Source organism: Muntiacus reevesi, chromosome 5 (assembly GCF_963930625.1).
Source record: "Muntiacus reevesi chromosome 5, mMunRee1.1, whole genome shotgun sequence".
NCBI lineage: Eukaryota > Metazoa > Chordata > Mammalia > Artiodactyla > Cervidae > Muntiacus > Muntiacus reevesi.
Window position 1 is genome coordinate 34870419 of NC_089253.1, and position 23141 is coordinate 34893559.

Sequence of the window (23141 nt, forward strand, 5' to 3'; positions counted from 1 at the left end):
TGAAACCTTTAACCACTCATACGATGACATGTGGCCTTCACATGTGCTCCTGTCCTGGCCCCTGTGAATGTCAGGAGAAAGTCTATGGGCATCCTTTATGGTTCAGGTACCTTCCCTTCATGCCCTGTTTGCTTGTGCGCATGTGTTACATCCCTACCAGACTCTAAGCTCTTGAGGGCAAGATGTAGAAAAGTTTCCTGCAAAGAGTAAGAATTTAATAAAGATTTTGCAAGCAGATGTAGCTCTGCTTTTGGAGAAGGAAATGGCAACCCATTCCAGTGTTCTGCTTTCTCAACGAAGGTCTCTATCACACAAACACAGTAATCCTTCACAATGTCACTGCTCTCAAATTACAGAAACAACCCTGCTCTTGCCAGCCATCATCCAGCCACCGAGAACAGGAGATCTCCAGAAGGTCAGAAGTCAGGCTCCATCCAGACAGGGGAGGCTGAGCACTCAATGGTGTGTCCCTAAGGCAGGCACACTCAGTCACTCAGGGAACCCTGCTGACCCAGGGATGGAACCTGGATCTCCTGCACTGGCAAGTGATTCTTTACCAGTGAGTCACTGGAGGCAAAGATGACTTTTAAAGGCCCCCCAAATAAAAATATCACTCCTATAGTCAAGGAGACTAGGTCTGAGATAACGTCTCTCCGCTCTTAGTACGTCTGCAGAGTCCCTGAGGCCACGTTATCCCGAGACTAGTCCCTGGAGCAGGGGCCAGCGTACCTGGGATGTGGACACAGCAGGCGCAGGGGGTTCGGTGACCTGGATGTGCTGCACCTGGATGGCATGCTGTGTGTAGGTCTGAGGGTCGTGGAGCTGGGCGACATCCACTGTGGACTGCTGGGACTGGTGTGGGGAAGTGGCCTGTGGGAGGAGAAACCCAGACCCATGCTGAGTACAGTTCAGGGAAAGCCTTCCAGAGAGAAAGTGCAGCTGAAATCTCGTCCCCCAGAAGAGATGGGACTTCAGAGCCAGAGCTCAGTCCCAAGAGCCCACACTGAAGCTAAGCTGGCAAACATCGGAGGAAAAGACAGCCTTAAAAATTATGCTTGCAAGCCTAGATGTCCATCAGCAGACAAACAGATAAAGTTGTGGTACATATGCACAATGGAAAACTACTCAACTATAAAAAGGTACACATTTGAGTCAGTTCTAATGAGGTAGATGAAACTGGAGTCTATTATACAGAGTGAAGTAAGTCAGAAAGAGAAATACCAATACAGTATACTAACACATATATATGGAATTTAGAAAGACGCTAATAATGATCCTATATGCAAGGCAGCAAAAGAGACATAGATGTAAAGAACAGACTTTTGGACTATGTGGGAGAAGGTCAGGGTGGGGTGATTTGAGAGAATAGAATTGAAACATGTATATTACCATATGTAAAGTAGATGAGCAGTGCAAGTTTGATGCATGAAGGAGGGCACTCAGAGCTGGTGCTCTGGGACAACCCAGAGGGATGGGGTGGGGAGGGAGGTAGGATGAGAATTCAGGATAGGGGGACATGTGTGCATCCAGGGCTGATTCATGTCAATATATGGCAAAAACCACCACAATATTGTAAAATAATTATATCCCAATTAAAATAAATTAATTTAAAAAATTTTGCTTACTAACCATGACACAGTAATGTGATTTAATACTGGAAGGGAAACGAGGGAATATAGCTCCTAATAAGAAGCTGAATGAGAAGCTCTCAGGAATCAAAAATCTTCTCCCCTTAAATTTCAATTAAATGTAATGGCCTACCCTTTATCAGCTAAAATAGATCAAAGTAGAGAAGTTGCTTTTGGCTTGTCACTCTTGATCACTAGAACAGTGGTTCCTAACCTTATTTGTAGCACAGACATCTGTGAACATGTGGCCAAAGTAGAGATACTTTTTCCAAAATAATGTACATATGTATCACAGTTTAAGACAACTTCAGATATTCAAAGATTCTTCCAAAGCCTAGAATTAGTAACACTGCTATATATTAAAAAAATAACCCTCCTATAAAAAAAATAAAGAACAGTCAATGACAACTTTCAATTTCCTGCTTTCATACTAGCTTTAAATCTTCAGAGTCCAGTTTATTTCAAAGCAAAACGTTTGTTCATGTGTGCCTTGAGTACAATTTCTCAGCATAATTAAGTGAAACAATAGTTTGGGGAGGATTTTTTCCTTTTAGCTCCTGAATCAGTAAGAATGAGCTACTAATTACCTTTCAGAAGGAACAATTATACCTCACTACTAATAAGGTACTGATACTCAAAATTCACAATTATTCCCTATAAGCTCCCACTGATAGACATCATTCAATGCCCAGGTAGGGGCTGATCAAACAGGTTCCTCCACAAGTAGTCAGCCTGGATGCCCAAGGTAAGGGTTCAGAAGAGGCTCACACCGTCCTGCAGTAGGGCAGGATAATGGTACACACCGCAGCTAGTATGCTAGCTAGCTGCACATTTTCTCTAGCGTCTAGAGAAAATCTCCTGGAGAAGACAATGGCACCCCACTCCGGTACTCTTGCCTGGAAACTCCCATGGATGGAGGAGCCTGGTAGGCTGCAGTCCATGGGGTCGCTAGGAGTCAGACATAACTGAGCGACTTCAGTTTCACTTTTCACTTTCATGCATTGGAGAAGGACATGGCAACCCACTCCAGTATTCTTGCCTGGAGAATCCCAGGGACGGGGGAGCCTGGTGGGCTGCCGTCTATGGAGTTGCACAGAGTCGGACACGACTGAAGCGACTTAGCAGCAGCAGCAGCAGCAGAGAAAATCTCTAGACACTATTGACAGAAATCCCTCACACCGCTGAGTCGAGAGCCATCAACAGCAGGGTCTGTACAAATGCCTCCGACTCCAAGCTGACAGGCACGGTGATGTAGGGCCCAGCTCCAGCTCTGAGCATACGGTGCTTTAGGTGACCCCCACTGCCCTACTGACTGATGGCAATACGGTATTCATGCAGGTAGAGAAATAAACGCAGGACAGTACCGGAGCCACCTGCACCACTTGAAGCTGTATGTGCTGAGGCTGCTGCAGGCCGGACGTAGACTGCGACACAGGAATGTACTGGATTCTCTGATAGTCCCCTTGTGGTGTTCGGTAGTCCGTCGTTAAGGTCTGAGACAGCTCTGTCATTGCCTGGGTCAGCAGGTCTGTCGTCTAGACAAATGACGAGAAGCACATTGCTAATTACACTGCTGGTTGTAGCTATTTCAGTGCTCTGAAATTCTACAAAATTTGGTTTGTCTTGGGACTTCCCTGGTCCAGTGTTAAGACTCTGGGTTCCCCATGCAGGGGACATGGGGTCGATCCCTGGTTGGAGACCTAAATTCCCACGTACCACACAGCTCAATCAAAAAAAATTTTTTTTTCTTTGGTCTGTCTTACTGGTGGATCAGGGGACTACAGATAAGTCCTAAGCACAGATAGAAAAAAATCCAAAGTTAAGAAGACGTTGGGGGACTTCCTTGCTGGTCAGGTGGCTAAGACTCAGAACTCCCAATGCAGGGGGCCTGGGTTTGACCCCCGGTCAGGCAACAACAGATTCCTCATGCTGCACCTAAGAGTTTACATGTTGCAGCTAAAAGATCCTGTGTGTGTCTGGCAGAAACCAACACGACAATGTAAAGCAACTATCCTTCAATTACAAATAAATACATTTAGAAAAAGATCCTATGTGGCACAACTAGGATCTGAGGTAGCCAAATAGATAAATAAATATTAAAAAAAGAAAAAGAAGAAGGTGCTGGAAGATGACCTGTCTATCTCAGTCTATCTGTGTTGGGCAGGGGAGTTACCCCAGAGGTTCTGAGAGTCTTGGGATGAACAGGCAGCATTGAGGACTTCCTGCTGCTCCTTTCACAGACAACTTTGGGAAGCACCAACTGGGAGACCCGGGCATAAACATTATGCCTTGCATAGGACACTGAAGGGTGGGGGGCTACATCTCCAGCCAATTAAATGCCAAGAGACACGCGGCCTTGGCACTGGAGCTGTGGCAGGCAGGAAGGATAGGAGAGGCACTTTCTGCGCACACTCACCACCACGGTCTCTCCAGTGGCGCTGTCGGTCGTTAGGACAGCCGGCGTTGCGCTGATCACAGCCGTGGTCAGAGGTGTGTGAATGGTGTTGGGGAGCTGGGCGTACTCTGGGTGCTTCTTTCGAATGTGTTGTACCATCTTGGTCTGAAAAATGGCAAAAAACAAGAATAATTACTAGAATTGGTTATTTTCAAGTTTTCCCAAATGCAAATCCTCCAATGGTTCCTAAAGTCTTTCATGTTATACTTTTTCTTTAAAAAAAAAAAAAAAAAAGTCAGAGCAACACTGACTCTACTTGCCTTTCCTGAAGTGGGACAACGGCATGTATGAAAGGGGGAAAAGAGGTGTGTGACTCCCCCCCTCCCCGGCCCCGGCCCCCCACCCCCTGCCATGCTATCAGGCAAGGTGAGGATACCTCACATAAGCCCTCATCCCACCCAAACCTGCAGCAAGCGGTGACAAGCCCCCAAGCAAAAGTGACTCGCTTTTCAGGAGCCATCGTTGAAGTTCTTAGGTACTGCTGCTGCAAGCCTGAGCTCATAAACCACGAGCACAGAATATTCAAATCCGAGGCCCTCCTCGGACCAAGGGAAAAGGACACCACTGGAGTGCTGGGCTCTCAGATGCCGCTAATTCTGGAGACAGTCCATTCGTATTCTCTTCCCGTTCTGTACTGTGGTCCCTGATCACAGAAAGCAGCTCCTCTAGCCCCCCCACCAATGCAGAAGAAGCCATCACAGCACCCAGAGGAGAAGCTGTCTTAAGTCAGGCTTCCCTAAACCGGGACCTCGGTTCCCAGGCGGCCCGAGCCGTCCACGTACCTTGCTGCTGTACTGTTTGGAGCAGTGAGGGCAGCAGACGGGCGGGGTGGCTATGGTGCCCGTGAGCTGGGTGTGGGTGCTCAGCATAGGGTCTGGCTCTCCGGGGCCCGCGGGGCGAAGTTTCCGAATGCTTGGCGGAAGCTCGGCCCCAGGATGGTTCTTCAGAATATGGGCTTTTCGCTTGCTGGCACTTTTGTAAACCTGAAAATTCAAAAGTTTTGCCGTGAAAGCAGTATATAGTTCTGCTGTCTTGCTTAAAGTCAACTAACAATTTCACTACAAGGAAATGAGAAAGAGCATTCATATAGCCCCAAATAAAATATATTAACAGACATATTGAAGGATAATGAGGATATAACATACATTAGAATAACATAAGAACATAATTTGGGACTTCCCAGGTGGCTCAGTGGTAAAAGAATCCACCTGTCAATGCAGGAGACGGAGGAGATGTGGGTTTGATCCCAGGGTCAGGAAGATCCCCTGGAGGAGGAAATGGCAACCCATTCCAGTATTCTTGCCTGGAGAATCCCATGGACAGAGGAGCCGGGTGGGCTACAGTCCACGGGGTTGTAAAGAGTTGGATACGACTGAGCGACGGAGCACAAAACGCAGGGCAAGAACATAATAGATACGTGAGGCATCTTCTTGAAGTTATGCGTCTAAGATAGAAATAGTAAAAATATCTATACCTTTATCTAAAGTTTAAGAGGTAGATACATAGTCATAGAAACAACTGCTTCTAAGGCCAGCTCACCCTTTAGACTCTCTGAGAAAGCTCTCATGTGATGTATGTAGTTGATTCATATGCCAAAGAACCTTCCAAAACAGCAAGTCTAATAGCAACTAGAACCCATAGTGGTGAATCTGTGCTTTAAAAATGTTTCTTGCTTTTAAGTTGACACTACTTATATATAGCTTACACCTTATACAGCTGACATTGGATAAGGGAACAATATTACAATGAAACAATAAACGTATATTCTATTCCTATCTTCTTCCTAACTACTAAAAATCAAGAATGTACAAGTACAAGCAGAGTATTACACCATAAAATTTCTTCACATCCTACTCAATCTTCTAGAAACACAAAATGTACTGTAGAATGATAAGCACTCTCATTTTAGAGCTTGCGAATTTAAAACCAATTCATAAACCAAACTCTTGGCAATAAGCCTCTTCTTCTATAGCAAAAAAAAGAAAAAGAAAAATCACAGAAAGAAGAAACAACGAGAAAAGCAAAGTCAACTAATTTTGAAGAAAAAAAATTTGACTTAAAATGAGGGTGCATTTCTAGTCCTTTCTTGCCTAAATGGAAAACTGCTGAGACAGAGAACTATCTGTTAAGAGAAACTGCGAGATCCTAGTGTGTATTTATGCGTGTGTGTGCTCAGTCACTCAGTTATGTCCGACTCTATGCAACCCCATAAACTGTAGCCCTCCAGGCTCCTCTGTCCATGGGATTCTCCAGGCAAGAATACTGGGGTGGGTTGCCATTTCCTTCTCCAGGGATCTTCCCGACCCAGGGAATGAACCCATGATCGATGGCAGGCGGACTCTACTGCTGTGGGAAGCCCAGTATGAATTTATACACGCAGACAAGCCAGCCCTGAGAGGAGCTCCCACAAAGGTCCGTCCTCCTGTGGGCCGTTTCCTTTTACCTTATCACAATACTGACAGAAGTAGTCACGGTTGGGCTTTATGATGGGTAGAGTTAACTCTGGCACCTCTTCTATCTTCATGTCTGGGTGCCTCTTTGATAAGTGATTTACCTAAAAGGAAAAAAAAGCAAACGAGAAAACGAGATCCCATTACAATCACTGAACAAACACCTCCGATATCGACTGCTGGAAGTTGAAGTTCTCTGAAGCAACGTCCCAAAACGTAAGGCATTCGGCCAGAACCAGCATGGCCAGGTCCCTCTGGGACCAAAGAATTAACAGGAGTTAATGGTAATTCAGCAAATTACTGAAGGTGAATTGGGTTGCTGTGGATTCCATTAACAGCCTTTGACCAAAAGAAAAGGAAAATTACACTAGCAGGAATTTCTTTAGTGAATTCTACTGATGGAAGCCTGTCTCTCATTACTTAGGGCCCTAACCTTACTGAGGATGTTGAATAGAATGCAAACGAAGGCTCTGTATTGTAAGTAATGGTCTCCGAAAGAGAAATATCAGAAATATCGTATGATATCTCTTATATGTAGAATCTATAAAGAAATGATACAAATGAACTTATTTACAAAACAGAAACAGACTCACTGACTTAGAGAAAGAATTTACAGTTGCCAGAGGGGAAGAATGGGGGGAAGGGGTAGTCAGAGAGTTTGGCATGGATGTGTACACACCACTATATTTTAAATGGATGACCAAAAAGGACCTGCTGTAGAGCACAGGGAACTCTGCTCAATGTTAGGTGGCAGCCTAGATGGGAGGGGAGTTTGGGGGAGAATGGATAAATGTATATGTATATAGCTGAATCCCTTTGCTGTCCGCCTGAAATTACCACAACATTGTTAATCAACTATACCCAAATATAAAAGTTAAAAGTTAAAAAAAATTAAATAACCGTCTCCGACTTTACTGGCAGGTTCTGGCAGAAATACATGTCGCAAAACCTGTCATCGGAGCAAAATGAATTGAGAACCAGCTCTCCTGGTGTCTCTGCTCAGCTGGTCCTCGTGCCATGCCTAGATGGAAAGTCCCGTCTACTGTTGTGTCGTATCTGGGACAATCAGAGTGGGCGGCTGGGGGAGAGGATCCCACCAGAAAGGCCAGTTTAGGAACACAGAAGAGAAGAGGGAAAGAAAATACACAGCAAAGCAAAGCAAAGCTAGCGAGGAAAAGTGATCACAAAGACCCCTTCCAAGAGACCCCAGAAATGAACCATGGCGAGGGGGGCAAGGGAGCCTCAGGAGGAGAGGAGCCCCAAACTGGGAACTGTCTGTCTCCCTGTCATGCCCAGCCAGTGAGGAAACCCGGTGACAGGTTGCGTGCAGAACTCTGTTTAGGTGTAGGGCAGTGGACACTGACCAGCATGCCCCGCCTCCGGAAGCCCATCATGCAGAGGCGGCACTTGAACGTGAAGCTGTCGTAGTCGGTGGACGTGATGCGGGGCTTGAACGTCTTGGAGCGGCTGCTGCGGTCAGCTTTCTTGGCCTCCCTCTCAGGATTATGCATCCTTTGCATGTGCTCCCGGAGTTTGTCTTTCCGCTGTTGGCAGAGAATTTTTGAGAAGGCAGCAGGTGGGGGTGGGGATAGAAAAATTTTAATTGAAGAGATTAAAAAAAAAAATCAATACTAGTTAGCAGTAAGAGGACCCACCAGGCTGCATCCAAATTGCTAGAAGGTACAAGGATGCGGCAACACTGGCTGGGAATCATTCCATCCACCAGGGAGTAAGTGCATTGCAGTGAGGTGGGCTTTAAAATAACCATTCAGTTTGAAAGCTACACACTGACTTCTGAGAAAAAAGACTTGGCATTTATGTAGAAGCAATCAAAGGGCACATGGAATAAATTTGGTATTAAGAACTGCAAGATAAATTGATCATGATAGGTGATACTGGATTTACAAAGCCATGTATGTACTCAATTCCCACATGTTTTGTTTTTTTTAAACAATTCCCACAAATTCTCACACACATCATGGCATTCCTCTAAACCCCGAGTGAATTTAAGTGTTTTTCACCATACGGATTTACAAGTGTGTAAGCAGTTATACTACCCGCTATGGATGGGGTATACGATCTAGGTCAAAGTCACAGCTTTTAGTCTGATGATGTGATCGAGGGATACGGGTTGATATGAGTCCACAGACAGAAAATTAGGCAGAGCCCATCCTGAATAAAAACAAACTCCAAAAATGCCAGCTCCCTGATCCAGTGAGGCTCTGCTCTCAGCATGTAATTACATGGTTGTTGGTCTTACAGAGAGTTTGAACCTTTCCACCAGAGCAGTTCTTTCCACATTTTGGCTCAAGGACGTTTCTGTAACCTCCTTCATTTTTCAGCACATCTACGTAACAAACATTTCTTGAATGCCCACCGTGCTAAGTTCAGAGATACATGGTCAGGCAGCCCCACCAACCTCCACATTCTACACAAGCCTCCTTTTCAAGGCAGTTTTCCCCTCCTGAATCCATTTCTGATTCTTTTCCAGTTTTTATGACAGGATGACCTACACTCATATTCAGCAGAGTGTCTCTCAGTGACATCTTTGCAGAAACATCTGGCTTCCCAAGGAAGCTTGTTTTACCATTTTCACAATAATTTGTTTAACTCTTATCTCTGAGTCTCCTGTGGGGTTTTCCTTTGCTTTCTTCTAAATTCCAGGCATGTTATTATACTTCTTATCTTTTATCTTAATCCCAGAAGTCATTAACATTCCCCAAAGGAGCCTAACCCTCTCAACATCCCATACACCTCCCACTTCCACTGGGTGATGTCCTAATGACCTAGGGCTCAATTATCAGACTCTTACACTTCATAAATGCTCAAGAAAAAAATCTCTTGATTTGATGGGTAAATATATTGTCCTCTCAGGAATTCCTTGATAGCAGTTTAGTTCTATTCATCATACACTTGGATTCTTGTAGGAGATGCATTATTACTCTTATTGGAGATATGAATTAATTATTTGGGGAAATTACAGTGAATTTCCTCTTTAATTTTAGGGCTTCCCTGGTGGCTCAGTTGGTCAAGAATCTGCCTGCAATGCAGGAGAACTGGGTTAGATCCCTGGGTCAGGAAGATCCCCTGGAGAAGGAAATGGCAACCCACTCTGGTATTCTTGCCTGGAAAATCCCATGGACAGAGGAGCCTGCTGGGCTACAGTCCATGGGGTCGCAAAGAGTCGGACACGACTGAGCAACTATCACTTTCAAACCGAACATAGACATAAAGTACAGCTCAAGTCCCCGCTGGAGCACAGGGGATACACCCTCAAAATGAGCAGGCTCATCCTCGGCGTGACAGTTCCGGTGGCCCGCTGGTTCGCACCTTAAACTGCTTCCCACACGTGGAGCACAGGAAGTCCTTGCGGTCCGAGTGCCGGAGCATGTGCAGACGCAGCTTGTCGGGACGGCAGAAGGCCTTGTCGCACTCCGTACACTGGTAGATCTTCTCTGAGTGGAAGCTGCGCACGTGCTTCTTCACCTGGCAGAGAAGACACGGAAAGTCAGGGAAAACGACAGGAGGCAGCTCGCCAACACTAGAGGGAGCCAGCTGCATTGCCTTGGATTCTCATCAGCCTGGCCTGGGAGCCAATCGGGTGAAACTGATAACTAACATCGGTGAGCGCATCCTTTTCACAGTGGCCGGAAAACCTTACTGGCCTCGACCTCCCAGGACTTGAGAGGAGGAAGAAAATGCTTGCTTAGTCCAAGCCCTGATCGCCTGGGCCACATTTGTCTCTCTCCCTCTTTTGTGTGTGTGTGTGTGTGTGTGTGTGTGTGTGTGTGTGTAATAAAGTTTTATTAAAGTATAAAGGAGATAGAGGAAGCTTCTGACATAGGCATCAGAAGGGGGCAAAAGAGTACCCCTCTCCCTCTTTTTTTAAAAAGAAAAGATTAAAAGTAAGAGTTCCTTTGGATTTAAATGAATCTTGGCAAAAATTAAATATAAGAAGACAGAAAATAATTCTTTCTCACTTTTTCCTGCTTCCAATATGGATACAAACAATCTAGCCCCTTGCAGTAATAGGTCCGTTTACACCCTTCCATAAAATCAGCTTCTGAAGAATTAAAGACATGCGTGCATGTGTGCTCAGTCTCTTGTACGTGTCCGACTCTTTGGAACCCACCAGGCTCCTCTGTCCATGGATTTTCCCAGGCAGGAATACTGGAATGGGTTGCCATTTCCTCCTCCAGGGGAGTCTCTTGCATCTCCTGCATTGGCAGGCGGATTCTTTACCATTAAAGACACGAATTCAATGATACAAAACACATTACCCATTTATGAGGACTATACAACACCCGCATCCTTTCCCCTTACTCGAGACTTATTCCCTGTACTTTCAGATAACTTAAATAAAAGAATATGGCCTCTCAGTCATAAATATCCAGTGAAGAAGAGTTATGTACGGGGCCTAGGTATTGAGCTATCAAACCATTCCTACAAGACTTGTCCTTTATTATTTTTGGAGTCTCTTGTGCCATTAAATTCTACACTAATGCAACTCTTCAAGGCTAAAACATAAAAATTAAAAAAATTTTAAGCAGAAACTTACTTGTTTGTGTAAAGTGAGAAAATTACCAAGACTCCCAATACTAGCAGAGTGAGTGAGTGAACGAAGTTGCTCAGTTGTGTCCAACTCTTTGCGACCCCATGGACTGTAGCCTGCCAGGCTCCTCCATCCATGGGATTTTCCAGGCAAGAACACTGGAGTGGGTTGCCATTTCCTTCTCCAATACTAGCAGAATTATGATTAAATCTCAGTTTTCTTTTGGTAATTTAAAAAAGAAGAGAGGGGGATGTTTTTATTATTGAACACAGGTCTCCTGCACTGCAGGTGGATTCTTTATCATCTGAGCCACCAGGGAAACTCATTAGATATTTAGACTCACTTATTCATTCACTAGCATATAACACTATTATCACTTGAAATCCAAATGAAATCATGAATATTCTGGAATTTATCCTGACCCCATTTTGCTCCAGAATATAACACGGGGAGGAGGTCAGTGTTTAAAACCAAAGTATACTGGCACTTTCCTTGTGGGCCAATGGTTAGGAGTCCACTCTTCAAAAGCAGGGGGTACAGGTTTGATCCAGGATTGGGAGCTAAGATCCCCCATGCTGTACAATATGGTCCTCCCCCAAAAAATCAGTATGTTATATACCAACTTACTCTATCATTTCCTTCCAAAATGCACCACCTTAGTAGCCTAAGACAGGAAGCCACAGTGATGGGGGGAAAATGTTTCCAGGCAGGAAATGGGAGCCTGTCTTCTACAGGTGCTATGTATTTTATAAGTAGTGAGTATTGGCAGGGATGAAGAAAGACTTTTTAAAAAATTATAACCAGATCTGAGTGTTTATTTCCTGTAATATAACTTAAATGCTTAAATGCCAATGTCTTATTTGGAAAATTAAGGGTCGCAGTCATCTTCTACTTATCAAAAGCAGTTTGAAGAGGTATCATTCTCCAACTATGAAGTTGTTGTCAAGAAGGGGGATGAAAGATACAGATAATGGGCCATCTCAATTTTCCAAAAACAGCTGTTTTTCTTTCCTACAAACGGCAGTACTTGGGCATCTCGGCAGTTGGTACTCACCTGGATAAAATCTGGGAACCGTTTCTTACAAGTTGGGCAGCTGAAGTAGCCATCATTGATATGAATGGCCACGTGATCTTTCAACAAATCAAGGCGGTCAAAGGATTCTGGGCAAAAAATGCAAGAGTAAGTCTTCTGGTCCGAGTGGAGCTTCATGTGGCTCTCCAAGGACGCACTGCTGATGAAGCCCTTGTTACAGAGGTCACAGGTCAACGGGCAGTTCCCCTCCCGCCCATGGAAGCGCAAGTGTTGGTCCAGTTTGTCCTTCTCACGGAAGGCCTTCCCACACTGCAAGCATTTAAAAGGCCGGAAAGACTTCCGAATAAACAGATGCTGCAGAGCTGCATTCTGAAAGACACACACAAATGGGATTACTTAGTGAGTAGGCCAGATGTGCAAGCAGCTCACACATTTATAGGAAGAGAGGACGATCTCAGCAATCACAGACTTTCCATGGAAGTTAAACTAGGATACACCGTTGAAAGAAGATTTTTTTTCTGGCAGAGACCTTAAAAATGAAGCCATCTTCAAAGAAGTTCATCTTGAAAAGACAGACTTTGTGTTTTGTTTTATGCCTATGTGTGTGTGCTTTCTTCTGAAAGGATCTAAGTCACGTTCAAAAAATAAGAGTTGTACAATAGAACAAATCCCAGAGTCAAGTAGAATAAAAACTGAAGATTTGGAAGAAATGACTCTGGATGAGTGACACATGCATGATGAGGCAGGAGCAAGTCAGCCAAATGTTACTTGTTGAAGTCCTTGAGCCGAAGAATCTGAAGCTTGATTAAGACATTTAGCAAAACTAAAGATAATAAAAAGAACTGAAGCGTAGCAGGGGCTGGAGGAAGGAGGCAGTGGACATGGAATTTCTTTTGAGGATGATGAAAATGTTCCGGGACTAGTGGTGATGGTTGCACCACATTGGGAGTATTCTAAAAACTCTACAAAAGAGTGAATTTTATAGTACATGAATTGAATATCAGTTTATGAAAACGAACTGAGAGAGAACAAAGATACAGATTTTCATGGATGTGCTTGCTGCTGAGATAAGATATATAAGCACACGTCCTAAATGGAATATGTGCCTTAATTATGTCCTACTTAAGAAATGCTACTCACTGTAGCTAGTTGGTGCCACTGGTTAGAATTCCTCGCTAACTGGGTTAAGCTTATTGCTTTGTTCTCTGTCTAGACCAGTCAATTCTGCTCTTTTTCTTTTTTCTCAGTTACAGATTGCACGTCTAATGCTGGTTAGCCATCTTGTGAATTCATGCATTGTTATAAGGAATCCAAGTGAGAGAATATGGATACTTAGTACAAATTCATCACCACCACTGGGAAAACAACTCTGCTCTCTACTGACAGCAAATCAACAAACTCATCTTTCACACAGAGAATACAGATTCAATATTTCAGTTCTACTATACTACATAAATTCCTCAAAACACCGGGAGGAAAGCTCTAGACAACTATGAGGGAGGAAAATAATTTCTCAAAAAAATGTATCTGTGAATGGGTATGCTTATGACTCATACTGCAAAATTTGCCTGCAATGCAGGAGACACGGGTTTGATCCCTGGGTTGGGAAGATTCCCTGGAGAAAAGAATGGCTACCCACTCCAGTATTCTTGCCTGGGAAATCCCATGGACAGAAGAGCCTGGAGGGCTACAGTCCATGGAGTCTCAAAGAGGCAGATACAACTGAGTGACTAACACTCTCACTTTCATGCTTAGGTAACTATAAGAGAATAATAGTTAAAGGATTAATGGAGATCTTAATGCATTATTTGTGCAATGGAAAATAGTATAATGAACAATGTTGAAACTCTTAAGCTTCAAATCACTTATAAGTAGCAACTTCTAAACTAAATCTATTGTGAAATAATCTCTTAAGGGAGAAGCAAAATAATTATTGTCAATTTTTTTATTTATTATTACTGTAAAGAATTTTGAACATAGTTCCTATGTAACAGGAAACATCTTTCTCAGGGCTTCTCTAACAAGGCTGTCAGAGATATTTCACCTACTCATTTATCTTGAGTAAATATTTAGCAATTCTGTCATCTTCCCAAGCTGACTGGGGTTGCATCATATTTTATTCTCCTTTGAATCTAGATCTCTTTAAAAAGCTGAGTTCACAGAAAGTGTCAATAAAAGTTTGTGAATTAATGAAATGTATCTCATGTGAAAAATCAAAAAGAATGATTCCCAGATCTTTTCTGCAGCATCTGAAGAGGTTGTAAACAAAAAACCTCTTTGAAATCAGCCAGAGAGCTCTCTTCCACTTCATTATACAGCTTAGCAGTCACCTAATCTCGCTACTCTATCTGGAAAGATACTTCTTTTACATAAAAGCTCTCACTATTCTGGCTACTTTCCAGACTTTAAATATTCCAAATGAACAAATGCTATCATGAGGTTCAGAGGTTCAAGGCACAGGGTGCTCAGGAAATCTAATCACCATTTCCTTTACCCAGGTTCAGCGATGTTTCCAAGGGCAGAGAGTGCACAGCAACTGATCTTGGTCCCTCAGGGGTTCCACTTCCCCTTGGGCGCCAAATCTGGATCGTGATTTTATTTGGGTTCATTATGCTTATAAGTCTCCTGTCGTCTCTGTTTAGTGTGAGTGTCCTCAGACACCGGATCTAAACCCAGCAGCGGCTCCACTTTCTTAGCTCTGTGGACAAACCTTGTCTTGACCATCTTTGTGATTTCCACGTAGCCCTGGACGCTGTCTACATACAGGAACCAGACTGCCTCTGTGATCAAATAACCCTGCTGGGGCCCCTTCATCACAAGGTGGTGGAAGTGCTGAAACTGCCCGCTCCCTCTCCCCACTTGGAGGCCATCTCTACACAACTGCACTGCAGAGCTGTGATTGGTACATATTTTCTAGAAGCTATAATGAGAACGGGCAGAGGCAGCAAAGATGAATCCCAGAGTTGCCGCTGGCCAATAACTCTGTGCTGGTTGGAACACACGTTGCCAAAATGGTAGAGATGCTAAAACCTGTGATAAGGGAGTCTATTCACATTTAAGTGAGTCCTGAAATGACAGATTCTGTGCAGACAAAACCCATAAAATGTTTCTAAAGTCTGAAATGAATAGCGAAAGGAACCTAAATTATTGACCAATTTTCATATTATTTTGACCCTGACACTAAAAGGAAATCAATCATGTTTGTTTGCCTTTAAAAAAAAAAAAGAACAACAACTTTCCTCTGGTCTATTTTCTGCCTGGTTTTCAAAACTTCTGTTGGGCCAGTCCTACCCAGTATCTCACTCTCCACTCTCCTCCGGCTGGCACCCATGCTCAGGTCAGACCAACGTGCGCAGGGCCCATAACCACACCAAGCACATTCCTGGGTCTCAGCCTTTGAAGTTACGGCTGCCCTCCTCTAAAACAGTCTCCCTTCCTCCTGTCTGTCTTTCAAGGACCAGTTTAACTCTCACTTCATCTATGAATTATTCCCTGAATCCAGCTTTCTTTAAACCTTTCACTCTTCCAATTTTCTCTAGTAATTATGGGCTCTACCTTTCCCTGGGTCAGGAAGATCCCCTGGAAGAGAGCATGGCAACCAACTTCAGTATTCTTGGTTGGGAAATCCCATGGACAGAGGAGCCTGGCAGGCTCTAGTCCATGGGGTTGCAAAGAGTCGGACAGGACTGAATGACTGAGCATGCATGTATGCACGCACCTTTAAATGTGACACTGAACTGTGACCCAGCTTACATTGGCATTGTGTCCCTAATTAGACTGGAAGATCCCAGCAGACAGGACTCCAGTGAAAATTCTCCTATGCACCTCGACAGCACTGGGCATCCAGTCAGAACTTGGTGTCATTTCAGAAGGCATTTCAGAACACTCAGCTGTCTCAGAGCTGGAAGGGACCTTGGAGATCACTTAGTCCTACCCTTCATTTCATGTATGAGCACACTGCAGCCCACAGTTTACTCACTGATTCTTTGAAAATAAATTAGCATTATTCGTTAACTAATTTGCATTGACTGTAGCAACCAAACTGTAGTTTCCACCAGGATTTAGTAAGTACGGGTTGCAAAGAACAGTAGGTCAGGCAGACACTTAAATAGCATTCTGTTATGTGAGTGAAACACAGGAAACAGACGTACCTGCAGCTCCAACTGAGCAGGCAGCATTAGAGGAGAGAAAAATAGTTACATTACCAATGGGGTTGGAAGGCTTCCCTTCAGTGGGTCATTACCAATCTGGATAGAAGAGATGAAAAAATACATAGCCCTGCTTCTTAGAATGTGTGAGAAGGTAAAAAAACAAAACCAGCTCACCTAAGACTGACTGCCAAAAGCCACATGCATGTGGTTTTTCTTTGATACAAGGAAACTTGTTCCAAAACCAGTGACCCAATTCATTCCAGGACACACGTACAACCACGGCCGCACTAGGCTTGCACACCCACGCCTCACAACACGTGTGGGCTTTAATTTTTGCCTTCAAAAAATTTAATCTAGGAAGCAAGTCTCTGGACCTAGTAAGAAATCAGAATGGCCAAAGCGAAAAGACAGCAGTTGCACAAGAGAGAGAGGAAAGCAGACTGGGAATCGTGTAGCATGATGGATAGAAGGTATTCATAGCCCTTTGCTGTTCTGGTCTGTATTCCTGTATGCTTATGTTTGCTTTTGAAATAATATTCACGGAGCTATAAGGTTCATAGGTTTCCATTTCAGGACCCTCATAAAGGCTATTCAGCCTGACTGCTCAGAATCCCGTCCGCAATGCCATTCAGAACAAATGTATAAACGTATTTTTACATAAAGACTCAGACAAGACTATTGTTCAAGTTTTGTCTGTGCCTTCTAGCCTATAGGCAAATAAGACTGAAAGAAACATAAGCTGAAATGAGCGTTCATCTAGAAACTGCAAAGCTTGGGAAGATACACAAAAAGTCTCTTTCATCCACATATAAAAGACTAAGAAATGTCTTTAAACAGCTTGCTGCCACAAACATGGATTTAAGTCATTGTTTTCTGGATGTCAATTGTCCGCACAGGCACTGAGCCCGCAAAACCACAGGGCTTTCCACCTGCGTCTCCCGCAGGTCCAAATGCACACTCAACGCAATCTGTTAAATAGGGACAAAATACACCTGGCCAGGCAGCCACTGATGGAGGCCCTGCAGCCACACGGTCTGAAGTCAAATGTGGGTTACACAGGAGAGAAGACACCGCCCTACCCCCACACCCGGAGCTTAGCTCCGCGCTGTCCCCGTGTCTGGGCCGCACCTGCCAGATCTGCTTGGACTCAGGTCCCTGTGCATTGATGAGACATGGCATTTGCCAGTTTCCCACTGGAAACTGTTGACAACCAAATTAAACCCCAAATTGACTTGAGAGCTCTGATCTGGCACAGATTAGCCTGGCTTCAATGTAAATAACTATTACAGCTCACTGTCCTCATTTCTCCATTTCCAATCTGTGAGTTTTAGGGTCCAGGGCGCTATCCTACTCTAACCACGCTAGTCTGGAGGCTGCCAAGAGCCAGGCTTCCATGTCACTGCTAAACTGATGGAATCTAGGACCAGCCATGCCAGCCTGCCATGGGACACGGAGGCCCTGAGAAACAGTTCACACTTTCTTCCAAAACAAACAAGGGCTTGAGCAGCGGGTGGTGAACAGCACGGCGCCTACAGAGCCGGCCCGCCTGCAGGAGAATCGGCGCCCATGCGGTGGGCGGAGGGGCTGGGGAAGGGGGGACTGGGCATCCCGCCTACCCGGATGCGCTTGGCACGGCGCATGTCGTCGGCCGTCAGGGTGCTCTGGGCGGGCAGCACGCTCTCCTCATGCTGGGGCTGCAGGTGCAGCTCGTGCGTGTCCGGCTCCTGCTCCAGAGAAGATGGGGCTTCCGGAGGCAGCTGAGGGAGCGGGAGGGTGGGCTGCTCTGGTTGGTCCAGCCCATTAGGAGTCGCGGCTTCAGCCTCATCGAACTGCTCCTTGGTGGAAAAATGCAACAGGTCCTGAAATCACAAGAACCAGGAGTTATTTCCCTGTCTAGACTGACGTCCATGCAAAGACTTAGAACTGCTGCTTTATGTTTTAAATGATCAGCCTCATAAGGCTCAGAAAAGATTATTTTCCTCCTGAGAAAATGAATTAGGTAACCATTCACAGGATATAAAAACCATGACATATTCCAGATCACTTTATGAGGAAAAAAGAAGGCGGGACTCTTCTGGAATATCCTAATTTCAATTGCCTGCACTAATTAAACGGAGGCCCCCATAATGTCTCTGGACAATTTCAAATCTTTAGGGCTGCAAAGTTGGGCTTCTGTTGTAAGTAACATTTAAAAATATGTTCTTTTGAGTCTTTGATCAGACTTTAATTAACAGGCAGTGCTGACAGGTAGGACTGTCAGCCTCTGTAAGGCATTTGTGTTTCAGTCCAGTGACCGTTCTAAGTTCTCTGAGCAGGCGTCCAAGAAGAGTTCCTGCTTTCCCCTCCCCCCTTACCTGTGTCCCATCATCACACTTTTCCCCATTTTCGCTGGTTATCTCCAAGCGGATAAATTTGGGAGGACGTCCTGGCCTTCGACCAGGGCCAAACCGCCTCTTGCCTCGGCCCCTTCCTCTGCCTCTTGCTCTGGGGACAAGAGATCGGGTGATAAATAGTCACAGCTACATAATACTCCACAACAAATATTTCCCTAAATGATCCAGAGTAAACCCAAATCTTGATTTCCACTCACTTTCTTTCTTTTCCTGTAATGTAGACGATCATTTTGCCAATACACGCTACCTCAATTTCTCATCTTTCCCTGTCTATATAGCTCAAAGAGACATCTTAAATTATTCAGAATAAAGGGAGCTTTAAAAATTCAAAGTGCTGACACCATTTTGCCACTGAACATTCTGAAAGCTCGAACACATCGCAGTTATGTGAGCAACGCAGACAGGACAAAACACACCAAATCTGGTGTGTATCCTAGAGACAAGATTCGGGTCTTCCCCCTTGCTCACCTCATGTTCCTTCCATGGAATCTGGCTAGAGTCAAATCTATGTTCTTGCTTTACTATTATCTTCTGGGAGGCCAGAACGAATTTCTAATTCAGTGGTTCAATAATACATCCAATAAATGCCAAATGAATTTTATCCCCTTTGAAAGGTTTCTAACATACAAAAGTTCCTTAATCAAAGGGATTCAAAAAAGTATGTCACTAAAATCTCCTTTAGAAGACATGTGTGCAAGGTGTGTTTAAAATCAATCAGACTGTGCTTTATTCTTCCACTCATGTACTTAACAATTTAATTAAAACTATAGATTTTTTCCAAGGACTTTTAAAAGATCCTTTTTTATGGGAAATTCTGAACCTTGGCAAATATGGCAAATACAAGCCCAGTGTACTTACTACCTCATTTCAATACTTATCAGCTCATGACCAGTTTTATTCTATCTGAATCCTCACCACTTGTCCCACACACATACCCATTAGACTATTTTGAAATAAATCCCAGACATCATTTCATCTCACTCATATTCATAAATATTTAAATACATATCTCTAAAACATAAAGATATATAAATGTATATATAAAATACATATGTCCACAATACCATTATCGCAACTGATAGTTGCTCAATGTTTATTAAATCTAGTCAAAGTTCAGATTTGCCTGATTGTCTCAAATTTCTTTCAGCAGTTGGCTAATGAACATTTTGTCTGCGGTGCGCCCTGCCTGGGGCTCAGCACTAAAAGACGGGAAGTTATCCCAACAGTTCTTACCCTCAGGAGTCCAGCAAAGGCGGCAGGCATGTAAACCAAAACTCGCAAGAGGGTATAAAAGGTGTTATAACAGAGCCACGATGGAGTGTTTGGGGTGCCCTGGAGGAAGTGCAGGACAGAACGCTCGCTGTGCCCTCCACGCACCTCAGCCGTTTGCTCCCGAGGTCACACCTTGCCCTTGTCATCCTCGGTAGCTGCAGATCCCCAGGACCCTGACGCCATGCCCCGTCCACCCCAACACCACGCCCTAACTTTCCAGTTCGCCCCTCGGGCACCTGAACGCCCGGATCCTGCACGCTCACCACCATCTCCAGTCCTGTAGCCTGTCAGCAGTCTTGTGTCCCCATCCTGTTTTCCCTCCCTTCTTCCACTCATCACCTCCAAAGCCCATCACTGGACTCGCTCGCGTGCACATGCTCTTCCCCCACCCTGCTGCTTCATCACTCTCCCTGCGTTGCAGGCGCTTTCTGAAACCCACTCCGCGCCCTCCCTGCATAGACACCCTCCCAGTGAAACACGGGGTGAGGACGTGGCCTTGACTCACGAGAGCCGCCAGTGAGCTTACTGCCGCAGGCAATCACACCACACTTGCCTGGAGTATTTACTCTCCCACGTTCCTGAAGGTCGTTTCACACCACCTTCTCTCTTCTCAAATTCTATAAATGCTGGCAAGCCTACGTCTGTCCCACTGAAACTACCCCAATCCAAACCACTCTCCTTTTTCATCCAAACTGTTGGAATAGTTTCTAACCAGACTCCCTGTCCTCCCTCTTACTGCAATATAACCTAAGTGCTGTTTTTACTTTTATCCACAGTGATGTTTGGGCTTCCCAGATGGTGCTAATAGTAAAGAAGCCACCCACCAATGCAGGAGACTCAGGTTTGACCCCTGGGTCAGGAAGATCTCCTGGAGGAGGGAATGACAACCCACTCCAATATTCTTGCCTGGAGAATCCCATGGACAGAGGACCCTGGAGGGCTATAGTCCATGGGGTCACGAAGAGTTAGACATGCTGAAGGGACTGAGCACACACACATAGTGATGTTTAGAAGTATAACTGACATCATAATATCCCTTGCTCAGCAGCCTCTGAAGACTTCTTATCACACACAGAATGAAATTCACTTCTCCTATCACTATCATCAGGCCTACGTGATCCAGCTGTTACCCGCCTCACCCTGTGGAATTCTCCTTCATTTACGCCTTTTTTCTTTTTTTTTTATATAGGAATTAAACACAGGACTTAGTTTAATGAAGGAATCTTACCTTTGAAGAGTCTGAAAATCAGAGGTGCAGGTTATTTCAAAGGTGTATGCTATCTCAAGAATTCCTGTTTCAGAATCTCCAGTTAAGGGAGATGCTTACTAAGGTGGAAAGATCTCCTAATGCTGGGTATTGATTATGCTTGTTAAGGGAGATGTTTACTAAGGTGGAAAGATTTCCTATTGCTAGGTATGCATTATTCTGGAAAAGACACAAGTTGTGATGAGGACCGGGGAGGAAAGCAAATGATGCATAAGAAACGTCCTTCAGCAGCCTAACTGGTTATCTGTCTACACACTCACCCATGTGCATACAGACACAAACACACACCCACTCATACATTCAGAGATGATACAGAAATGACTCTGGAACTTTAAACACTAAGTTTGTGAAAACTTCCCCCTCATTATACCTGCTGAACACATCCAGTTTCTCATCGTGAGAATTGAGATGCTGCTGCAGCTGTTCAGAGCTTATAAATCGGCGGTTACATTCATAGCAGGGCCAATTCTTCTCTTGCTCTCGAAGAACTGCAGCCATAGGAGAGAGACCATGGAGGCTGGTGACCAATTGGCACCAATAAAAGTCAAATGCCTGGCACCCCCACCGTTCTCACCTCACCGTAGCTCAGTGCTCATAGATACCCAATGTCTGCTGCTTTGTTATAAAAGCAAAGGCTCAAGTTTGACAGAAAGTAGTTTTGGGGATCTGGTTTTCTGATATATTCACATAAGACATCAAAAGAACAAAAACCGTGTGCTACCCTCTCCCACCCCCGACACACACACAACCTTACCCCACTGGGAAGACAAAGTGTGCTACAATAGGAATGCATATGCAGATAAGCCAGTAATTCAGATCCAAGCTTCATAGTCAGAGGGTACAGTGTATCATACAAATAACTGGAAGATGAATGCTCAATATCATCACTTTAGCGAAAGATTCACAAGCACGGGTTCAAGCTGATTATACCCGTACCCTATGACCCAGCAATTCCACTCCTAGATGTGCGCCCAACAGAAACATGCACATATGTTCAGTAAAGGACATGTAAGAAAGTTCACAGTGGTACTTTCACATCAGCCAGACACTGGACACTGAAAATGACTTTGTCGAACAAGAAAGACTGTGGCTGACTTTTGTCCCCTAGGAAATAGCCTCACAACTTTTGGAATTTCCCAAGTAAATGGCATGTCTTTGTCACTCCTGGTGATCTGTGACTATACCTGAGCTTATGCTAAAGAGATGGTCCAGATGGAGCCAGCTGTGCCTGGAAAGCCATCTACCTGAAAACAGGACTGTGGCTTTGAGTGAGGGAGGGGAGCCGGGGCTGGAGAGGAGGTCCAGTCATGGGCCGAGGATCCAACAGATCACACCGCTGTGATGATGCATCGCCAAGAGCTCTAGACACAGAAGCTCAGGTGAGCCTCCCACACCAGTGATGACACATTGGGCCTCCAGGGCTGTGACACAGGTGCTTCTCGTTTGGGACCCTCCCAAACTTTGCCCTACGTGTCTCTTCATTTGGCTGGTCCTGACATGTGTGCTTTATGATAAAATGGCAATTCTAAGCCAAGCACTTTTCTGACCTCTGTGCACCGTTCTAGGGAATTATTAGACCTAAAAGGGTAGTGGATGCTAAATGCTACTAGTCTAGTTGCTCAGAAGTGCAGGGGGCATGGGATCCCCCTCACTTGAGGACGGTGCCTGAAGTAGAGAGAGTCTCGTGGAGGACTCTGCCCTTGACCTGTGATGTGACCTAACTCTGTCTAGTCAGTGTCAGAGTTGCATAGTTCAACCCAAACTTCTGTGCTGAAAATAGATAAATTACTTGTGGTATATTCAATACTTTGGCCACCTGATGCAAAGAGTTGACTCATTGGAAAAGACCCTGATGCTGGGAAAGATTGAAGGTAGGAGAAGAAGGGGATGACAGAGGATGAGATGGTTGGATGGCATCACCGACTCAATGGACATGAGTT

General features: G+C 44.7%; 1 protein-coding gene across 1 annotated transcript in view; it reads right to left on the bottom strand.

Moving 5' to 3' along the window:
- Positions 1 to 23141, bottom strand: part of PRDM10 (PR/SET domain 10) — a 91721-nt gene that overhangs the window by 10622 nt on the left and 57958 nt on the right. Inside the window, exons 9-19 of the mRNA XM_065937408.1 lie at positions 21572 to 21689; positions 18624 to 18753; positions 17886 to 18128; positions 12140 to 12487; positions 9864 to 10019; positions 7898 to 8077; positions 6527 to 6637; positions 4866 to 5066; positions 4045 to 4188; positions 2993 to 3163; positions 730 to 870 (exon numbers count right to left, since the gene is read on the bottom strand). Coding sequence (XP_065793480.1) covers positions 730 to 870; positions 2993 to 3163; positions 4045 to 4188; positions 4866 to 5066; positions 6527 to 6637; positions 7898 to 8077; positions 9864 to 10019; positions 12140 to 12487; positions 17886 to 18128; positions 18624 to 18753; positions 21572 to 21689 — 1943 coding nt within the window. The remainder of the gene's footprint in view (positions 1 to 729; positions 871 to 2992; positions 3164 to 4044; positions 4189 to 4865; positions 5067 to 6526; positions 6638 to 7897; positions 8078 to 9863; positions 10020 to 12139; positions 12488 to 17885; positions 18129 to 18623; positions 18754 to 21571; positions 21690 to 23141) is intronic.